Raw genomic sequence first — 21,681 nt, 5'->3', positions numbered from 1 at the left:
CTGAAGGGTGTTCTTGATCTGGCCAACTGTTGTGAAGGGTGTTTTCTTCACCAGGGAAAGAATTCTTCGGTCATCCACCACAGTTGTTTTCCGTGGTCTTCCGGGTCTCTTGATGTTGCTGAGCTCACCGGTGCGTTTCTTCTTTTTAAGAATGTTCCAAACAGTTGTTTTGGCCACGCCTAATGTTTTTGCTTTCTCTCTGATGGGTTTGTTTTGTTTTTTCAGCCTAATGATAGCTTGCTTCATTGATAGTGACAGCTCTTTGGATCTCATCTTGAGAATTGACAGCAACAGATTCCAGATGTAAATATCACACTTGAAATGAACTCTGGACCTTTTATCTGCTCATTGTAATTGGGATAATGAGGGAATAACACACACCTGGCCATGGAACAGCTGAGAAGCCAATTGTCCTATTACTTTTGGTTCCTTAACAAGTGGGAGGCACATATGCAAAGTGTTGTAATTCTTACACCGTTCACCTGATTTGGATGTAAATGCCCTCAAATTAAAGCTGACAGTCTGCAGTTAAAGCATATCTAGTTTGTTTCATTTCAAATCCATTGTGGTGGTTTATAGAGCCAAAAATGTTAGAATTGTGTTGATGTCCCAATATTTATGGACCTGACTGTATTGCATGGCTGTCAATTATCATCACAGTTACTGGAAGCAAACATGAATAATGTTCTCTGGTTGTATTTTAGGTATGAACCAGTTCTGTCGTGATATAAAGGAAATGTTGGGTTTCACTCCAGGCTGGTTTTGGAGGATATGCTGGGTGGCTATATGCCCACTGTTCCTTCTGGTAAGTAAGTTACTTCTCCATAATATAGGTGCTAGCAGTGTTTGAACACACAAGACACATAAAGCAATACACCATTCATGCGTCATATAACTTAGGAGTACTATATGCGTGTTTAGCTACCAATAGAGCATGAGGATGACAGCTGCTACAGAACGGAGTGCTGGGAAAGAGCAGGTAAAGAGTATATAGATAGTGTAGGTCCATATTTGTAGCTGTGAAGAAGAAGAAGAAGATTTGCATAGATTTCTATGTAACAACACCTACAAACAATGCACCAGTTATGTATTAATCAAAACTTTATTGATAATACGCTAAAGAAAAAATAAGTGTATAATATGTATAAAGTAGGAAAATCAGCAAACAGGAAGATAAGTTACAATGCAGTCACAGTAATACCGGTATATAGTATACAACAGTAGCGTACAAAGGAGTCACATAATCCCAGGTACTGATATAAAACTCTATATTAAGGATGAATAGGCAATAGTAAATGCCATAAAATCATGTTTAAAAGTACTACCTAGTAACATCAAAATACATCACATAATAATAAACCTAATAAAATACTTACTGCATGCAAGAAAGGATTCCAGCGCGTTTCGCCGTTGGCTTCTTCAGGACAATGAAGAAAACGGATCAACTTAGAACAAATATGCGCAACTTACAAATATCACTGCAAAGTCTCTTACATACCTGTGGCTTTTCAGCTGTTGCAAAACAAAAGCTCCCACCATGACGCCATGTGTTTGAGACAACTGCTATAGATAAGCCTAAAATAGAGCAATGCCTTTTTTACGGTGGCCTATTCTAAGTGCTGCACAAGTCTCAGCTCGCACATAAGATCGGGACTCCTACTTTAATGGCCCAGACCAGCAGAAGTGCCGATCCAGACTGTTTAACCCCTTAGATGCAGCAGTCAATAGCGACTGTGGCATCCAAGTGATTTAGCGGGAGTTACCTTCCAATTGCACACCCGCAAATGAGATTGCGGTGTGCAGATGTCTTTGCATGGCAGCCTGGCAGCCGCAGGCCTGCCTGCAGTTTAAGGCTAGGCCACTCTCTGGCGCAGACTGATGGTGTCTTTATACAGTATAATACACTGTACTGCATAAGCAGTGCAATGTATTACAGAAGCAATAAAAAGATTGTCTGTTAAAGTCCCCTTTTGGAACTAGCAAATGGTTTAAAAAAGTTGAAAAAAGTTTTATTAAATAATTAAAGGGAACCTGTCACCTGGATTTTGGGTATAGACCTGAGGACATGGGTTGCTAGATGGCCGCTAGCACATCCGCAATATCCAGTCCCCATAGCTCTGTGTGCTTTTATTGTGTAAAAATGTAAAAAAAACAATTTGATACATATGCAAATTAACCTGAGATGAGTCCTGTGCGTGAGATGAGTCAGGGACAGGACTCATCTCAGGTTAATTTGCATATGTATCAAATCGTTTTTTTTACACAATAAAAGCACACAGAGCTATGGGGACTGGGTATTGCGGATGTGCTAGCGGCCATCTAGCAACCGATGTCCTCAGCTCTATACACAAAATCCCGGTGACAGGTTCCCTTTAAATTAATAATGCTGATAATTACCACCAAAATCAATCAGTGAAGTACCACCAGCCTCAAAAAAAATCACGGACATGTCCGTTTTTTTCACGGACACAGGAAAAAACATTGCCTATTTTTTACGGACTGTCCAGAAATTTCTGGACGGTTGGCAATCCTGATTCAGGGCCTCTTTCAAGTGAATCTCCCTGTAAAACAGGTACAAATCTTTCCATTATACCTTATCTCTGTGTAGGCCACCTTAAAGAGTACCTTTCATCGGTCCAAACATTGTGAACTAAGTATCATGACATATACAGCGGCGCCCAGGGATCTCACCGCACTTACTATTATGGGAGAAGGAGACGCCCAGGACAACAAGGGCAGTCTCCTCCTACTATAACCAAGTCCCCTAAGTCTTCGCCTACTATAACCAAGTGACCGAAGATACCGGAGGGCATAACGGGAGAACGGAGCGGCGCCCAGGGATAATAGTAGGTGCAGTGAGATCCCTGGGCGCCGCTTTATATATCATGATACTTAGTTCACAATGTTTGGACCGATGAAAGGTCCTCTTTAATAGTTTTGGCTCACATACATTAATGGAAATCACTGACCAAAACCAAGGACGTAGGAACGAGGACTAAGCAGGAGTGATTGCTCTGAGCACTAAATACGTCCTACTACCAGTTCATTGCTCTCTGCTTTACAGATGGCTACATAAATAATATTGTAGACAGATGTTATTCACGTCGTTTACCTCAGCACAACTTCACTACGCATAGTGGTTGTGATAACAACACGGAGATCATTTAGTCTACTTGGCACCAGAGATATATGTGCTATAAAAGCTTCAACGCATGAGCTGGAATAAAGTGATCTGAACAACATCATCCTGCAACCTGACATGAAGCTGGCACCTCTATGTGGCTTTAAATAGTGTCTTAACCCTCTTTAGCCAGTTTTATTATTGTTATTAACCTCTTAATCACCCTAGAGAACCCTAGAGAAGGCAAGTGTGGGAGTGCTCAGCATAAGGCAGAGGAGAACAGGTTTATGATGAGGTGAAACTTTACAGAGGCTCCAGTTTACTCTCTTCCCTTTTATGATTAGTATAAAAATAGGCTTGCCGGAGCGAGTTGTAGTTCCATGGAGATTGGATGATGAATGGAGCAATGCTGCAGTCAGGACACAATCTAGGCAGTAAAAGCATATCTGCAAAGAGTAGGAGTGAGAATGGAGAATGTTGTCTTAATATAAACTCATAGAAAACCCACAAACCTCCATAAACTAGTCATAGTGTACCAATGATGCATTGCTGGTCAATATCTGGAGATCTTTATATACTAATCCATAGTTCACTATTTCCCAGCCTATTTTAGCATTAGGGAGCACTTGGAAAAAAATCTTATCTTCGGAAATCTCTAGTAATTAAATTTCTCAAATTCGCAAAACACAGGAAAATTAGTTCAGACTAACATTAGACCCCAAAATTAATTCAGACCCAATACTGGAAAATTAATTCACACACTTGACACCGCAATTAATTTAGATCCCAAACTTCAAACCTCAAGGGAATTCAGACCCCAGACTCTATATTTCAAGAGAATTCAGACCCCAAATCTTGAGGTCTGGGGTCAGAAAGCTCTCTTGGATGTTTCTTCAGCGTGTCAGCTCCCATAGAGCCTCCTGTCCCTCAACCCTGATGCTAAATTTAAAGGGGTTTTCCAGGGTTAGTATGGTTTTTAACAGATGTAGTTGCTTACCTCGTGTACATCTTTACAATGCTTTTTTTTCAATCTGGACCCATTTTCACCATGTACAGGATTATTTCCATCCTGTATGTAGCACTTCCTGTTGCTGTATCCAACCAAGCCCATGATGCACTTTTCCTTTCTCTGTCACACCTCCAGCACCGCCCCTAACAACACCTACTTATTTATAGGTCCTCCCACCCAATAGTTACATAGACACTCCCCTATTACTGCCCCTGTATGGACATAACATGACAGGAAATAAAGAGCTGTATGGACATGGTCATGTGACCACATCCCAGAACGGGAGATAGGAGTTATAAAGATAAAATACATTACATAATTACAGCTACCTTCATAAATGATTATTTTAAATCTTGATTCAAACCAGAAACCACTTTTAAAGGATTTTCCAGGATCAGAATATTGTTGGCCTATGCTTAGGCCATGCACAGGGCAACCAAGTCCACAGGAATCCAGAACCACATCAGTGTTCTTTATAACCCCTGCCATAGCAATGATCCTAAACCAACAAGTTTCTAGTCAAATAATAAAAAATACAACTCTCATGATCCAAATGATCTGTATATTACTCATATAATGTTCTTCCATATACATTTTTGCTATGATTTTTATTTTTTTTGCCATAGATGGAACAATTTCACAAGGATAACAAAAACATATATTAATTAAATAGAGGAAATTCTACTGTCCACCTGTTAGATGGGAAATAAAACAATCATAATCTATTTCCAGGTACCACCTCACTGAGGTCTACCAATAACCCTGTCTCCTACTTTTATCATCTCCTCTCACTCCATATCCAAGACTATAGAATTTTTATTTTTTTTATTTATTTTTAGGCCTGATGCACATGACCATACTTTTCATCTGTGCACTGCATTTCTTGCGGATAGCACACCGGCCCATTCATTTCTTTGTCCTTAACTTTCCCCCAATATTCCAACACTGCCTACCCATGATGAACCAAAAACTAATTCCCTTATCTCTTCTGTCTACCCCTTATTCCTTTAAAGGGGTTATCTGACCCAGTGTCATTTTAACTATGGCCCTGAAAGCAATTAACCTAAAGAAAAAAAAAGCCACCCTATTCACCGATGCTTGGTTCCTGCACCAAGGGTCTCATCCCCGTTGCTTCTAGTCCCCTGTGAATATGGTCATCACATGCACCACTGCAAAAAAAAAAGTTAAGACAAAAGTTGGTGGATAGGTAAAATAAAAAAGGTGAAAGTGGAGGGTAAAGGTGCCCGAATAGAAAAGAGTTGATGAGGATGAAGAAAGAAGCAGAAAAAGCAAAACTAACTCTCTCCTGCCTCTTAGCCCTGGGATTAGAGAAGTAACAGGAGGACACATGCCCCCCAGTCTTCTGGTATGTCATGCATATCAGTAGTCAGAAAAGCCTTTTAATGCTTATTCAGATCAGACACAGTAATAGAATGTCATTTCAGGCTGTATGCAGCCTAAGGGCAATATGTGATATACAGCAGATGTCTGCTGAAATTATTTTACAACATGTTGAACATCTCATTGGTCAGTCATTGGAAATAGATGTTATTGATTGCGCACACATTGAAACCGTAGACAACAAAAAGCCATCTTACCATCATACCAATATATTGACTTGGAAGACTAGACTTAAATTAAGTGAAGGAACCAAAGCAATAGATGCACCATGTGTGGTGTTGACCATACATCACTCTTATCTTGCTCTTTATCCCATATAATACCTCATTCACACATCAGTGATTTCAAGCCAAAACCAGGCGCGGCTCTAACCACAGAACAGGTGCAGATCTTTCCCTTATACCTTATGTCTGTGGAGGGTCCAGTCCTGGTTTTGGTTCATAATCACTGATGGAAATCACTGACCAAAACATTGATGTGTGAATGAGGCTTAATAATGTATCATGTCCAGCCTTAAGTTAAAATTTTCTCTAACATAGAGATTTCTATTCTAAACATACAAGTTATGAAGGATGGTGGATATATACAAGTTACAATTAAGACATATACTGGTATGTTTCAAGTATTGCTCAGTGACTCAGTTGTAATTAATACTCATGGGCTTTTTAATGGAAAATGATGATTAAGATGGTAGATGCCCAACCAACAGTGCTCGATAGGATAAGCATGCACACTGGGCATTGAAACCACTTAATCTACCATCTCTATCTGTAGAGGGTCAGACAGAGCTACTACGTCTAGTAACTGTACATGAAATTAACTCAGTCGTAGCTTCCTTTCCGTCTGGTAAGAGCCCAAGCCCAGATGGGTTTCAAATGGAAAATTATAAGACATTTAGCAACATTTTGACTCCACACTTGGTCAATATGGGTAACTGCCTGTTACAGGGCTGTTCCATTCCACACAGTATGCTTGAGGCACACATTACCATTTTCTCAAAAGAGGGGGAAGGACCCAGGGGACTGTTGGAGTTATCGTCCCATATAACTACTCAATGTGGATGTCAAAATTTGGCCATTAGGCTTAGCCAAGGTTCTCCCCGTCTCATATCAGGTGAACAAGTGAGATTTGTGAAGGGAAGGATAATATGTCAAATTTAGTGCCTGCTATCTGTTATGCTAGATCCCAAAACCACCCTCTTAGGCTAGTTGCACACTAGCATTTAGGATCTGGCAGGCTCTTTTCTCTCTGCATACTGGTATTGCCGGAAGCTTGAACATCCCCCTCCAACCCCATTAACTATAATGGGGACCAATAGAGATCCGGCCACAACCCGGCAAATATGCCAAGAATCTAAACCGTTGTGCATAGCACGCACATAGCAAGCACTCTTTTCTTACTTTGATGATTTGTCCAATTCCAAAGTGAACGTTGACAAATATGAGATTTTGAACATTACTCTACCTGCAGAAGTAGTCTCAGATTTCCTCCCCTTTTTCATGGCGATTGACATTGATAAAAAACCTGAGGATTCAACTAACTAGTGACCCCAGTGATCTCTATAAAGAAAATAACTTACCCCTACTGTTTCAGAAGATATTGTCAGATTATAATCACCCAGTGACATCTTGGATGAAACGTAAGAACCTGATGAAAACGTATTTCCTCCCGAAACTCCTCTATGTCATGCAACTTTTACCCATACTTGTTCTGTAGACATTTTTCACCACTGTGAAATGTATGTTATCTACTTTTCTATGGAAAAAGAGACACCTAAGATTGGCACACTCTATACTGATGAGGAAGCATAGCTTTGCCGGATCTTGATATTTATTATTGAGCTATTATCTTGTCGAGATTCATTCAACTACTGGCCCCAAACCTCCCAAACCTAAACTTTCAATTGGAGCATGACATTTGCTGTACAGACATGCGTGATCTTTTATAGCTTCCATCATGTGCTGGACTCCCTTTGAGTTTTTGTTTAATTATCTGACAACGCAGTGAAGTTATGGCACTGGAACTCCATTGTATGTTAACCTAAAAATTCAAAAAAATGCAAAAAAACAAAGATATATATACATACACACACCAGGCAGAAACAACCTTAAAAGGGGTTCTCTTAAAACTTCTGTTTATATCTGTCATTAATTGGAAGAAAAATCCAGCTCCACATCTAAGCAGGAAATACTTTTTATTTATGCGGTTTTATATCTGTCATTAATTGGAAGAAAAATCCAGCTCCACATCTAAGCAGGAAATACTTTTTATTTATGCGGTTAAAATCTTCATACAGGACATGTCATGAGGAAGGACCAAAATTGCCATATGGTCTGAAACGCGTTGACGAAACTGTCCTGTATGAAGATTTTAACCGCATCAATAAAAAGTATTTCCTGCTTAGACGTGGAGCTGGATTTTTCTTCCAATATTTGTTCAACTGCAACCAGGTGCGGTATCCTTGCTCGTCTAGCAGAGGAAGAGGTGAGATCTGTCATTAAAGTATATAGAGGAAGGTCTCCTGCTCCAGATTCCCCTCTGAGCCAGAATGATGGACCCAGCACTCCAACACTTTACATAGTCAGTCATTCATTTTATATGACTTCCCCTGGTGATGACTTGAGGGGATCAGAGAAGTTATCTTCAAAAGGAGGTCTAGGGGTTATGGTTGGCTGTCAAATATACAAACACACATACTATGGCAATTTATAAAAGATCAATTAAATTCAAATGACTTGAAACTAAATTTCCTATTTTTTCTCTACCCAGTTTATTATATGCAGCTTTATGTCCAGTCCTCCAGAGCTACGTCTTTTTAACTACAAGTACCCAGACTGGTCCGTTGTGCTTGGTTATTGTATTGGTACATCTTCATTCATCTGTGTGCCAATATACATGGTATATCGACTGTCTAGCACCCCTGGCTCATTAAAAGAGGTAAGAAAGGACACAGTTCAACTGGTCAGCCAACTATCTTATGTGTATCGAGGTGTGCCGATTCTCATTGTTGGGCTACAGGAGTATCGGACATGTGGATTACAACACCTGATCGCTTTGTTCTCAAGGGAGATAAGCGGTCACCAGAGGTGTCTAGAAGCAGCTTACTCCCCTCTACCCATTGAGAACCCATGTTTGCTCAATTGAATTGCACATGCATATTTGTGGGGGAGCGAGAAAAATAGTGGTGCGCAAAAATATTGCTATCGAGATTGCATGGCCACCTGTAGAATAATGAAAGTTTACAGTTTGTGAGATTAATATATAGTTTGCCGAAAAACCTCTAAGCCAAGGATTTCATGCAGATATTCTGCATACAAATCTGCGCCATGTGCAGATACCCTAGTTGACTTTGAAGCATATAAAGTAAATTAAATGTCTAAATAACTTATAGTTATGTTCTTCTTGTGCAATAACAACAAAGTTTATTATGCAATGTACAGACAAAATACTATTCTATAAAATTCAATTCCAAAAAAAAAAAGAAAAAGAAAAACCTCTAAGCCAAGTTGTACTGAATCTTTTCCCTATATATCTTCTCAGCTCCTACTGCTTTATCACAGGCTGCCTTTTTACATATTGTCCCTGCATCCTCATCATGCTATATAACAGAATACACACAGTCTTTCTGGTCCTAACCATTTCTCACTTGTCTTTCATCTTTTTATTGTGAAGTAGCATCATTTTGTGTGCAGTTCTGTCATGCATTTTGCCATTTAAAGGGTCACTAACTATTTAAAAAAACACAGCCTGCAGAAATATACATACATTTTTGCAAAAGTATGTAATGCTTGTGAAGGCTACTTTCACACTGGCGTTTTGGTTTTCCATTTGTGAGATCCGTTTAGGGCTCTCAGAAGCGGTCCAAAACAGATCAGTTTTGCCCTAATTCATTCTGAATAGAAAAGGATCCGCTCAGAATTGCCTCCAATCAGTCTCCATTCCGTTTCGGAGGCGGACACCAAAACGCTGCTTGCAGCGTTTTGGTGTCCGTCTGACGAAACTGAGCCAAACTGATCTGTTCTGACACAAAATGTAAGTCAATGGGGACGGATCCGTTTTCTATGACACAATCTGACACAATAGAAAACGGATCCGTCCTCCATTGACTTTCAATAGTGTTCAAGACAGATCCGTCTTGGCTATGTTAAAGATAATACAAACGGATCTGCATTATACTTATCGTGGGCTAAATAGAAATCATTTTTCCATTTGGTATTTATTAAACATTTTTAACAATTTGTCTTCTACAAGCAGTGGTCCCCAACCTTTTTTGTGCCAGCGACCAGTTGCACACAAAACTATTTTCTCGTGGACCGGTGGCGGGGGTGGTGGTTGTTTTAGATTTAGGGTGAGGGATGTGTGTGTGTGTGGGGGACGGTTAGTCAAAACACAGTAATTAATAAACCTGTATAGGCCCCCAATCAGTGACTTACAAATGATGTCGCCTCTGACTGGAGTTGTTCTCTTTTTCCACAACTTCTTTCTGTATAACTGAAAGAATAACTCCTTTTATGTCCCTACTTAGTAATCATCCCTATTTAGGCCCCAGTAGATATAATGCCCCCCCTAGTAGTGTCCTATGTACATATGACACCCCCAGTAGTGGCCTCTTTATATATAGTGCCCCCCACCCCAGTAGTGCCTCTTTATATATAGTGCCCCCCACCCCAGTAGTGCCTCTTTATATATAGTGTCCCCTAGTAGTGGCCTCTTTATATATAGTGCCCCCCACCCCAGTAGTGTCTCTTTATATATAGTGTCCCCTAGTAGTGCCTCTTTATATACAGTATATAGGAGGTGAGGCCTTCAGCCTAGGAGGCTAAACGATGGGGCACAAGAGCCAACAGTTCCTGTCCCCACCGTTCAACACCAGACTCCCCGCGGACCGGTACCAGATGATCGCTGGCTGGGGACCGCTGTTCTACAGCCTTTAGTTTTATTGCATCTACAGACTGTTGCTTCTCGTTCTCAGTGAATCTGTCAGAGAGGTTCTCTGAATGCTCCGTCTGTAGCCCTTCACTCCTTACTGGAGATAAGGGTTACAGATCAAGCTGTCAGAGGAGATCTCTAATGGGCTTCACTGAGAAGCAACAGTCTGCAGATGTAGTGAAGCTGAAGGCTGTAGAAGACAAACTATTGAAAATATATCATAAAGACCAATCTGAAAAATTCAATACAATAATTTAAAAATTGCTCTGAATGTGTCCTTGGTGCTTAATTTTTTAATGATCTAATCTTTCCCCCTTAGTTAGCAGTGAGATTCCCTACAATATTTTTTTGTGACTAATTTTAAACTAAACACAAAAATCTGCTGCTAATTAAAGTCTCTTACATTTTTGTCTCCTGATAGCGTTTCATTAAGAGTATAACCCCAGAAACAGGATCAGAAATACCACTGGGAGCTATTCATATGAATGCTGTGTAACCTGGAAACAACCATTGCCCTTTCTTGTTTGCAGACAACGCACCCCATTCTGTGCCTAAGAAAAACTTTGTAAACTTCAGACTGTCTATGGTTCAACCACCTACTTTGCAGTGGATCATGCCAGAGAGGCAGACTGGGCACAGGTTATGTCTCTAACGTTAAAGCACCGACAAGTGCAGGGTCCAATTCAAAGAATATTTAATGTCCATCCATGATTGAACTGCAGCATGCATGTCTTATGCTGTTGGGAACATGGTCTTATTTGTCTAGAGGGCACAATATTCTCTAACATAAGAGCAAACTAATCATGATAGCTTAACTTGTATTAGTAACTGATATGCTCCATGAAGCACCAGAGGCAGGAGCACCATATCAGTAACAAAGTGCATGGTAATACAACGATACACAGAAGTAATAAAACAGATAGTCATCAACCATAAAGCCAGTCAAAATAATAGAGAAGCAGATCCATAAAAAACAAAACAAATGAAAGATGGACTTACCATTAATGATGTTTACGTATGATAGGTTTCTGTGGAACACCCATGCTGCTAGCCAGATGCTCTGCTGTATACAGAAATACGTTCAACCCATAGTCCATGGTCTAGAGGACAGTACATACAAGATCTCAGATCTCTAATGGGCGAGCAGTAAAACATAGGAAAGGAAACCCTGATATTCCCTAAAGGCCTAGGCCTACCCCAGATAACCATTCTGATAAGGGCCAACCATTTGGGAACCTGTACCTGAATTAAACCTTATGATTCCCTATATCCAATGAAATGTTCTGGTATAGATCTGTGTCTTTATTCTTTTGGCTACCTGTATTACAACTTATGTATGTCTACATGTTGATGTTTTTTGTGTGCTATCATGATAGGTTCCTGACCCTTCTACTGTCCAAATTGCAGGTGGGAGAAAGAAAGGTATATGTGCCCTACCTCTGAGTATGCTGGTGATACCTTCTGAACCCCTTCTGGTCACACCTTCAAGAGCATGCTCTAATTAGTGTTCTCAACACAATTAACACTGATATTGTCAGTCTTATAATAGCTCTCAAAACACCCGTCATTTGTCTGCCAGTGTTATTTCACCCCTTGATACCAGCCCCATCATAAAGTACTTACAAATGTACAATGGTTTCTAATTTGTGACATTTGCATGCAACATTCACAGTCTATCTCAATCTCAGTCACATTGGTCAACCACCCAAAACGTTGAGTACTATCATAGGCAGAAAGGTGTAAGGGAGGATTACTTATAAACGGCACAGTTAGATTAAACAGGCCTGTTACACTGTAATACAAGGCACATGGAGCTATAGTAGGGTTACCACAGTAAGTGCCCTGTTATGGCTCCATACAACTAGCAGGTTGTAAGGAACCATAGCACGCCTATGTGCATGAGGCCTGTAAAGCTACATTCAAATCTGGGGCATCAAGAATCCAGCACTCACTCTATGGGGTCCAGCAGTGTGCGGCACTATCCAGCTATGCCAGATCCAGATAACTGGGATGTCTGGAATGCCGCAGATGTGAACATAGCCTTACTGGTCTACTTTAAACTGCCTCATAGTGAGTAGTATTAGAAAATATTTTAAAGTATATTTAATATATCATAACAGTTTATCTATATATTTTTATATTACCGTATATTGAGAAAGATGCTAGACTGCACATCGTTGTCTGGAGAACACTGCATATGAAGTGTAATGATTACACCTAGTACAATTTGAGGGCATTTTATTTTTCATATAAATTATTTTTTTCTGCTTTTAATTACCATAAAAGATATGTGAAATAAATATAATAAACGAGACCTGGTAACTCTTTATATAAGTATATTGAAAGAGGACCTGTCACCCCTCTCTTGACATGTCTATTTTTGCAACCACTTCCATTCTCCATGTAATACCAATTCTGGAGCGTCTATTCTTATGACTCCATGTTGTGCCATTTTTGTATTACTACTGCTAGAAGTTTACAAATAAATTGCCAGGAGTCTGCAGTAAAGGTACTGCTGGGTGTTACCACCAGTAGCGGGTGTGTCTGACGCTGTCCAATTAGACTGTTCAGGGACACATCCCTAACTGGTAACACCCTTCTGTACCTTTACTGCAAGCTGCTGATAACTCATTCCTAACTGCGTCTAGAAATAACAAAGCAATGGAACAACATAGAGTCTTAATAATAGATGCTTGAGAATTATTATTCTGTGGGGAAGGCAAGGAGTTACTAAAACAGATATGTCCGGAAAAGTGACTGACAGCTCCTCTTTAAGTTTTGATGGAACATTCTTTATTAAAGCACATGCTCGCCGATCGATTACATATATCCATAGTACAACTTTCCCGCTGAAGACAAGCATTAGATGTGGTTAGCTGTATAATACTGTATGCTGTAAAATGTGTATTGAAGTCCACCCCATTTGTAAAGTGTACAAACTGACCTAAGATCTGGATAGTGTGCTGCTTTGTGGATTTCCTTTTGATGATGCTGTTATGCCATGTATATTGTATCTTATTCATTTCCTACACAATCATGAGACTCGGAAGCTTAGGATGACTGAGCAATGAAAGATTTTTCATTGATGTCAGAATATACACTCATTGAAAAAAAAATAATACCGCACCAAGGAGGAGTTTGAATTGAATGAAACTTTATATGTCTGCAGGGGTGGAATGGGAATTTAAAGTGGCTCTGAACCTCCCCCATTCCCCCCCGAAAACTAGCCCCATGTTGTAGGTGGGTCCAAACTAACCGGCCAACACAAGTAGGCATGGACAACAGCAGTAGGCAGGGCCTGCAATACTGTATTGGTGCACAAAATACCGCTCCCACAGAAGCAAATACACAGTGTAGCACAAAATACTGCCGGCCTTACCACAGTATTCAACTGTATCACCATCCTGAGGACAATGATACAGTTGAGTTTTAGGAGGGCACCAGCGGCCGTTGGGCAGGTGCATAAGTACTTGATGCTCCTAGCATTAATTAATGCCGAGAGCATGAGATCCTTTTGTGGCTGGCGGCTGTGAGAAGGGCTCAGGATGCCTACTGGATGTAGGCTCACCGAGAAATTTCCCTGTAGGGTGTATGGCCAGTCGTTTGGGAAAATTATACAATTGAAAGGAGGCTCTAGGACCCTGTTGGCCCCCCTCTAGGCTGGATACAAGATGAGATATGGTTGGGCATGGAGGCATACACATTCCATATGGCATCCTGTGGCACATTTTCCCACAGATATTTCAGCTGGGCCTGTAGATCCTAACTGGTCCCATAAATGCATAAACAGCGATAAATCTGGCAACTGGGCCAAGGAAGTGTTACATTCCTGCCATGAGAGGCAACCTAATTTGGCTGCAGGATGTCCTGCACAGCTCACTGAGCTGTTGGGTAACCAACTGTTGTATGTAGTGGCCCTTCAGATCATCATGCCAGCAGTTGGGGCAGGGTGTCTCTCTACAGCAAAGGCAGGAATTGAAGCGCTCACCAGGGGACCTCCATACTCGGAATTAGAACAGGCTGATCCCAAACAGATGATATGGTTCTAGTCCATAGTAGTACAGGATTCTCAATTACGACACCACTGGAAAAAAAGCCTACGGTGGCTGGCTTATCAATACCTGGACACATAAGACGCACCATGACACCAAACGTCCTTCTGCTAAGCACCGGGAAAACATCTAGGCAGAGACAGGGGTGTGTAATGAAGGTGCCACCTGTATCTGGATGGTGGAAAATGAAACTGTAAGAGCTTCTCGTGCTTGGCGGATCATACGGTCCTCTCTACTGGTCTGTCTGGGTGATCCAGCCTGCTCACCCTGTGTGTGCGCCATCACACAACCACTGCTCCCAACACCTCCTAACAGCTGGGTCAGAGGCCTAGATGGTGGTCAATTTTTTAAAAAATGACCAACCTGCTTCTTTCAGTCCAATGATGCGCCCCCTCTCAAAGTTGGTCAACTGAGAAAGATTTCTTTCAGTGTGTTGCAGAGGCAAGTCTAGTAGTCAACGATCTCTCACCAAGATGCACACTACCCAAAGTTAGCTTCTGAGAGCCTTTTAATAGGGCAGTGGGGGGAGCACTTTTATGCCCTCTTATGGCAGGACCCAGTGTCTAATCAGGCCACAATTGTAATCATTGACATAACTGCATGCTGAGTTTCACAGCAATCTGACATTTCTCTCTGGATGTGCTATTTTTTTTTGTCAATGAGGCTGTACCATGAGGATAGGACGTGTGTATATATCCTATTAGGGCATATCATCCTGTAATTATAGTGACCTTCAGTCCAGGGAAAGGGGGATTGAACCTCAACAACCAATATTGTCTTTGGTTATGGGAAAAATGAAGAAGAAAATGTCTTAAAAAAGTGGACATGGCAGGTGGTCAGGACCCAGATCTAGGGAAATTTGGTGCTCGGTGTGGTCTATATATTCAGAACCAGAAGGTCCTGAGTTAAGATGCCAGTGAAGATCTATGGGGTAAATTTGAGTTCAGTGATAGATGACTTCAAATCAGAAGCAATTCATTACTTGAGATCAACACCTGGTAAGGGTAAGGCTATGTAATTGTATTAATATTGTGCATGAAAATGATATATATTGTAAAATTGAATAAATAAAAAAAAATGATAGAGGGGGCCCACTGCCTGTGATCCCTTTCTAGAAGCCAGAATGGAAAGAGCATTTGCCATTGTTGTAACCCAAGACTGGCCATTTGGTTACACTGTGGGTCCCACATTTTAAATGCATGGATAGATGTGGACCCCCCAGTGGACTTGTGTCCATCAGCTGTTCGCTAGGCTGGCTTCAGTTCAGCAAGGGTGGGGAGGTCTACAATGGACGCCCAGCATTCTTTGTAGCAGCTATATAGTACATGCGCTTACAGTCGCCACATCAAGCAAATAGCAATGTTATATCTATCCACTAAACACAGAGGAAGATGGCCAAAGAAAGAAACCGTTCTCAGTTCCACCGTTACTGTAGTGTTGGGTGTAGACTTTATGTATAGTACACAGCAGTAGGATCTAAGGGCGGCTCATATGCTGTTGCCACCAATCTCCCCAATAAAAAATGAACACTCAGATCAGCTTGTTAGGATCCAAGGCATCATTTCATGTTATTTAAAATTGGATGATCTTAATACAACAGGAAAACGTAAAAGAAGTACAGTGAATCAAATGTGCAATCATCATCATTAGATCTGATTCTGTAATATTATATAACCATACAAGAAAAGGCATGCTGCTGATGTATAGATTGTTATGGTACTGAGCAGCCTCTGATAATGTATAGCTTACAAAAAGGAAAACGTCTCTAGGCTCTCATGTATGCATTTGACCAAGCTATGTCTGTCCATGAATGGTCATTGCTGATCCTGCTAATGGTGCCATGATGCCTCTCCTACAACTAGCAAATACAAAAGCCATACCCTTCAGCGGCAGAAGTATAGGCAATGCAAAGATTACAGTCCTACTTGGCCCTGGAAACTGAGGGGGTCCGAAGGGTGCTTTTGCCCCTTATGAGGAGACCAATACTCAAAATAATCTGTAATAGATGGGGCTCCTGTTACAGATTTTGCACTGGATTTCAGGAGCCTCAAGCTACACCTCTGCTCATTACTGAAATGTTCATGTATGTACATTGTGACTCATTGAGGACATATATAGGTTGTTCAGGAAGAAATACAAAGGAGTAATCATGAATTTACATTAGATGTCCTCCGGAGAAACGGATCAGTTATACATTTTTTTCGAATTTTTACCATGCGCAGACCGGAAAAAAAAATACTGGAAATTAAAAATACCGCAATGCCGGATCCGGCACTAATACATTTCAATGTAAATTAATGCCGGCATTCTCGCAACTGATCCGGAATTTTGAACGGAGATAATACCGCAGCATGCAGTGACTGAACTGCAGACATCCTGATGCATCCTGGACGGATTTCTCTCCATTCAGAATGCATGGGGATGAAACGGATCAGTTCCCCTATGACGGAATTCAGTGCCGGAAAAGAAAAAGGCTAGTGTGAAAGTATCCTAATACTGTATGTAGCAGGAGCTCCGTACAATATTAGAATGTATTGGCTCTGATTAACCAAAGTTATTGCTTCACGAAGTCTTACGAGACATCGGGTAATAACTTCATAAATTAATTTGTACTGTAAAAAAAGCATTTCCCGAACTCGGGTTCGCTTCCAAGTGGTACCTTGGAACCGAACCCGAGTTCGGAAAATGTTTTTTTTTATATTATCTAAATTATTGCTGTTATTTCATTTTTATGACCTTATTGTGCTTGTGTATTCAGACTTTCTGAAGGCTAGCGTGAAGAGAGACATGTGAAGGAGTAATATATGATGAATGCAAGATCCACAGCGTGTTTTTTTTTGTCTCTTTGTAGTGTATAATCATAGAAACAGAAAGGGGCTAGATACACAAAACTGTATTTTTTTTAGTTTTTTTTAAAACAAGACTGCAAGGTTTCTTAGTTTTTTATTTTAGGAGCATATATGCCATCATAAAGGTGGTCATAACCTGTGCAATAATACTCTTTATAAAAAAGAAACATCCTTAAATTCCTGGTAGATATTTCATTGTAAATGTGCGTAGATTAGTCGTCAGTTTAAATATATAAGCAGAAAACATTGGATTTTGAGATCGCTTTGCATTCCTTTTTTGGCAGGTGGTGAATTTTAGGATCAAATATTCTACTTGCAAAATTCACCTTTACAAGTAACCCCAGCAGACTCAGCTATGAAAAGAGACAGCTGTTAGATAGTATAGACATTCATAAATAGCTGTACATTATGCTACTTTTGTATGGTTTGTTGCCAAGTGGAACAGTTTATTTTCCATTGAATTGGTATGCGTGTGTGCGCACGTCCTCTCAAGTAGTAAGCAAGATACAGAAATTTTTAAAGGGGTTTTGTTTTGGTTTTTTTGCTTTTTTTTATTTTTATTCATAATTACCTACTCCCCACCTCTCCTTTCCACCCTCCTGGCTTCTTTACCTGGATTTCTGCTCACCATCTGTAAACTTGTAGATGGATGGGGTTACCTGTGCCACTGCAGCCAATGTATGGCCTCAGCAGTGACGTGTGCCCAAACGGCACGTGACCACGCAGTGATGTGCCACTTAGGGACATGTCACCGCTGAGTCTAGTCATTGGCTGCAGAGGCACAGGTAACCCCCATGCATCTGGAAGTTTACAGATGGTGACCTTCAGTCCAGGGAAAGAAGCGTCGGAGCAGCGTCAGGAGGTGAGAGTGAGTTAATAGAAGAAGCATTCCATATCTTCTGCCATCATCATTTATATCAGTTGTATAGATAAGCCAATGTTCATATGTTATCAGAATGTTTGCCCCATGTCTCATCAAAAAGTTATCCAAACACTGTGAATAATTAATCTACAATACAACAGCTGTTTGAGCGGATATTGAGCTCTTATCTAGATAGAACTGAACTGTTAACCTTGGCATCACGCGCCCACTGAACCAATAATGAGAATTTAAAGGGAACCTGTCAGACCCCTAATTCTGCCCGCTTGGCGACAGACATTTCAGTGCTTTGTTTGGGAGATCTAGCATCTTATTCTATTCCTGACATTAAGAAGTCCGATAAATTCCTGAGCTGTTGGCTCCCTACACCTTCCGGCTGCTGAGACATTTTTTCCTATGGACACTAATGGGGAGAAAGCTGTCAATCTGCTGAATTCAGTACGTCTGTCACTACTTTATGCTGCTCTCAGAGAGGGTAGCATAAAGGGTCTAAGGGGGTGATTTTTTTTGAAGGGAATATATCATTTAAAACCAATTTAAATCAAGTTTTTATGTTGAAAATTTTTAGGTATTTTTAATATTTTTCCATATCAGTATCTATACTGGAAAAAAAATCTTAAAATTGTGCAGTTTTCGTAATGGTCACTAGAACTAATAATATGTCAAGACTTCTTGTATAGAGACATGGAGTAGATTCTGACTTTTATGGGAAAGTTTTCTAGACATGATCTGCGGCCTATACAGAGGTCATTGTACAGGGAGGGGGGTAGATAGGCTGTGATCATCATCTACTGTGAATGGTGAATTTTGTTTAATCTATACAGAGGTGTTATGTCATTTTAATCCTGCCTATGATGATAATGAGATACCTGCTAAAAATGATCTGTACAGAACAGGATGTCTCATCATAGATTTAGGTCTAGTGGCCAGTGATTTTAGAAATAAAAAAGAATCCTCCAAAATAAAAATAAAAATGTTTTTAACATAAAAAGTCATTTTCTGACAACACATTCCATTTGAGGGGTTTCCCAAGAGTAATGCTTCCTAATGAGTGCCATGTGTGTCACACCATACCCAGGTGCATGCTCAGAGGGTTAAAGTAGACAAGACTTAAAAGAAGTTGGAAATATGGTAGGTGAACAAAATAAAGTGTTTATTCAAATATTGATGTTAAATGGGTTGTCTCTGGGTTATGTGTGATTAGGGCATATGGACATTACAGATGGGATCCCTCCTTCCCATAACCCCCCTCTATGCGGCAGAATATAGCTCCCACTGTGGAAAACGTGTCTCATCTGTTCATTACATGGTCAGTCATTCATTTTAATGTTATGCTAAATTTCCCCTTCAGCAGCCACTACATTGAACCAGTAAAATGTTTATTTTGCTTAAAGGGAACCTATCACGTTGCACTTGATGTCTGAGCTGCAGGCAGCATGTTATAGAGCAGGAGGAGCTGAGCAGATTGATGTATAGTTTTATGGGAAAAGATTCAGTAAAACTTGTATTTTATTGATTTATATTCCTACTCATTCTGGGCTTTGAAGTCCAGGAGGCGGTCCTATCAGTGCTTAACAGCTCTCTCTGTATACACAGTCATAGAGGAAAGGCTGTCAGTCACTGATAGGACCGCCTCCTGGACTTCAAACCTCAGAATGAGCAGGACTTTAAGTGTATAAATTACAAGTTTTACTGAATCTTTTCCGACAAAACTATATATTAATCTGCTCAGCTCCTCCTGTTCTATAACATGCTGCCTTCAGCTCAGACACCAAGTTCAATGTGACCGCTTCCCTTTAATATTAAATCTTGCAGTAAAGGGTCAACCTATTAACCATGAGCATTTATCAGGGCTCAGGTCATGTTAGTATCTTTGATTCAGTGTGTGTACATTTAATACCCTCAGGTGCAAATCGAATAATTATTTAAAATGAACTGAGAAGAGAATGTATCATGATAAAAAGATAGGATCTAACTGAATGGTTGCAAGTGGCGTTTTTACATTGCCCTCGCCCTTTTTTTCCTAAAAGGGGGGCGTGATAAGTACAGGAAGGAGCGTGGCCGGTAGACATGACAAATTTATCTTCATTTACACCAGTTTTCTAGCACAAATGAAACCAAAAATCTACAGCAGCTCAGAACCTGACAGAAAGTGCTTTGATCTCCCCCTATGTGCTCGGTATGGACCAGGCTTCACCATGTATGACACCTAAAGGGTGTTTGCAATAATAGAATTAAGAAGTTTCAATGTATAGTCCTATATTAAAGTTCCCATAGTGTAAACTGACCAATGTATTACCTATTTACCCCTATACATATAGCTAGCAACCAAATAAATTGTAACAAATGACTAAAAGCCTCATTCACATCTCTGTGGCAGACTCCGTAAAAAAAGCCACAGTCATAATACAGATCAGGAAAATGGATGAAACGGTGCCGATGGGAATGTAGCCTCATATAAGTGAAATGGCAAATCTATATTCACTCCAGAGCTATAGATCCATTCACATGTGCAGACCTTGCGGTTTATCTGGGAAGGCGTCAGTATCATTAAACTGCCTCTAAACGTTCCAAAATCACTGATCCAGGTGCCAGTCCCAGCCCAAAGAGTGGATGTATTGAAGTGATTGCCGTGTGGGATACAGCGATATATACTTATTATAATTAATAAATTACTAATTTGGGAGGGTTTTGATGATCAGCATTGAGCACATTCCTGGTGACCTGCATTCAGTCCAATACTAAGAGTTTCTAATACTAGTCTGTACAGAATACATCATGTGCCACTGTCAGCCGTCCATAATAAATACTTCATGGTGTCCCTTTCACAGAATATATCTTTTTGAAGACTGTTATTCCGTGTGTAATCAGATTGCTGATTCTTTATAATAGCACAATCACGGTGTACACTGTGATACTATGAGCTGGGTCTATGTGAAAAGTGTGCGTCCAAAGCCATCCTGGGGTTTCGCAGAGATACCAGCTGTTGGTATATATACATATATTTATATATATATATAATTGTGTTGAACAGGAATAGTAAAGCCTTTAGTCGAGCATGTAATTGGAGTTCTGTCTGTACATATCTATATATTCTATTTGTTCACCTGTACATTATGTATCTGTATTAACTTATGCAGCCATTCCACTTCTGAATGTTCCAAGACGGATTGTAAATCATCAGTATGTGCCTTGTATTGTAACTGTTACTGTAATAAATTTACTGCCATAATAAATATATCGACATACCGCCTGGTCTCATGTTTGTTAGAGAGTATTTGCTTGTTCTGCCTGCATAGTCCCAAGACATGTCTCTTCTCGGCTCCGCGATCCTCAGTGATGCCTCCTATTGAGATGTACGGGAGGCAAATAGAATGCGGCTGTCAAAAGGTTTTCGGCAGAATTTTGGTGTAGCTGTCCGTGCCAAAATTCTGCTGTGT

The 21,681-nt window shown here is 40.4% G+C and overlaps 1 protein-coding gene across 1 annotated transcript in view; it reads left to right on the top strand.

The window, feature by feature from the left end:
• Positions 1-16,818, top strand: part of SLC6A4 (solute carrier family 6 member 4) — a 112,044-nt gene extending 95,226 nt beyond the window's left edge. Inside the window, exons 12-14 of the mRNA XM_044283789.1 lie at positions 705-805; positions 8,301-8,468; positions 10,882-16,818. Of these exons, the coding sequence (XP_044139724.1) occupies positions 705-805; positions 8,301-8,468; positions 10,882-10,956 (344 nt within the window). The 3' untranslated portion in view covers positions 10,957-16,818. The remainder of the gene's footprint in view (positions 1-704; positions 806-8,300; positions 8,469-10,881) is intronic.
• The last annotated feature ends 4,863 nt before the right edge of the window (positions 16,819-21,681 follow it).

Source organism: Bufo gargarizans, chromosome 3 (genome assembly GCF_014858855.1).
Source record: "Bufo gargarizans isolate SCDJY-AF-19 chromosome 3, ASM1485885v1, whole genome shotgun sequence".
Classification (NCBI taxonomy): Eukaryota; Metazoa; Chordata; class Amphibia; order Anura; family Bufonidae; genus Bufo; species Bufo gargarizans.
Note: the sequence above shows the minus strand (reverse complement) of the source record. Positions and strands in the feature narration are given on the sequence as shown.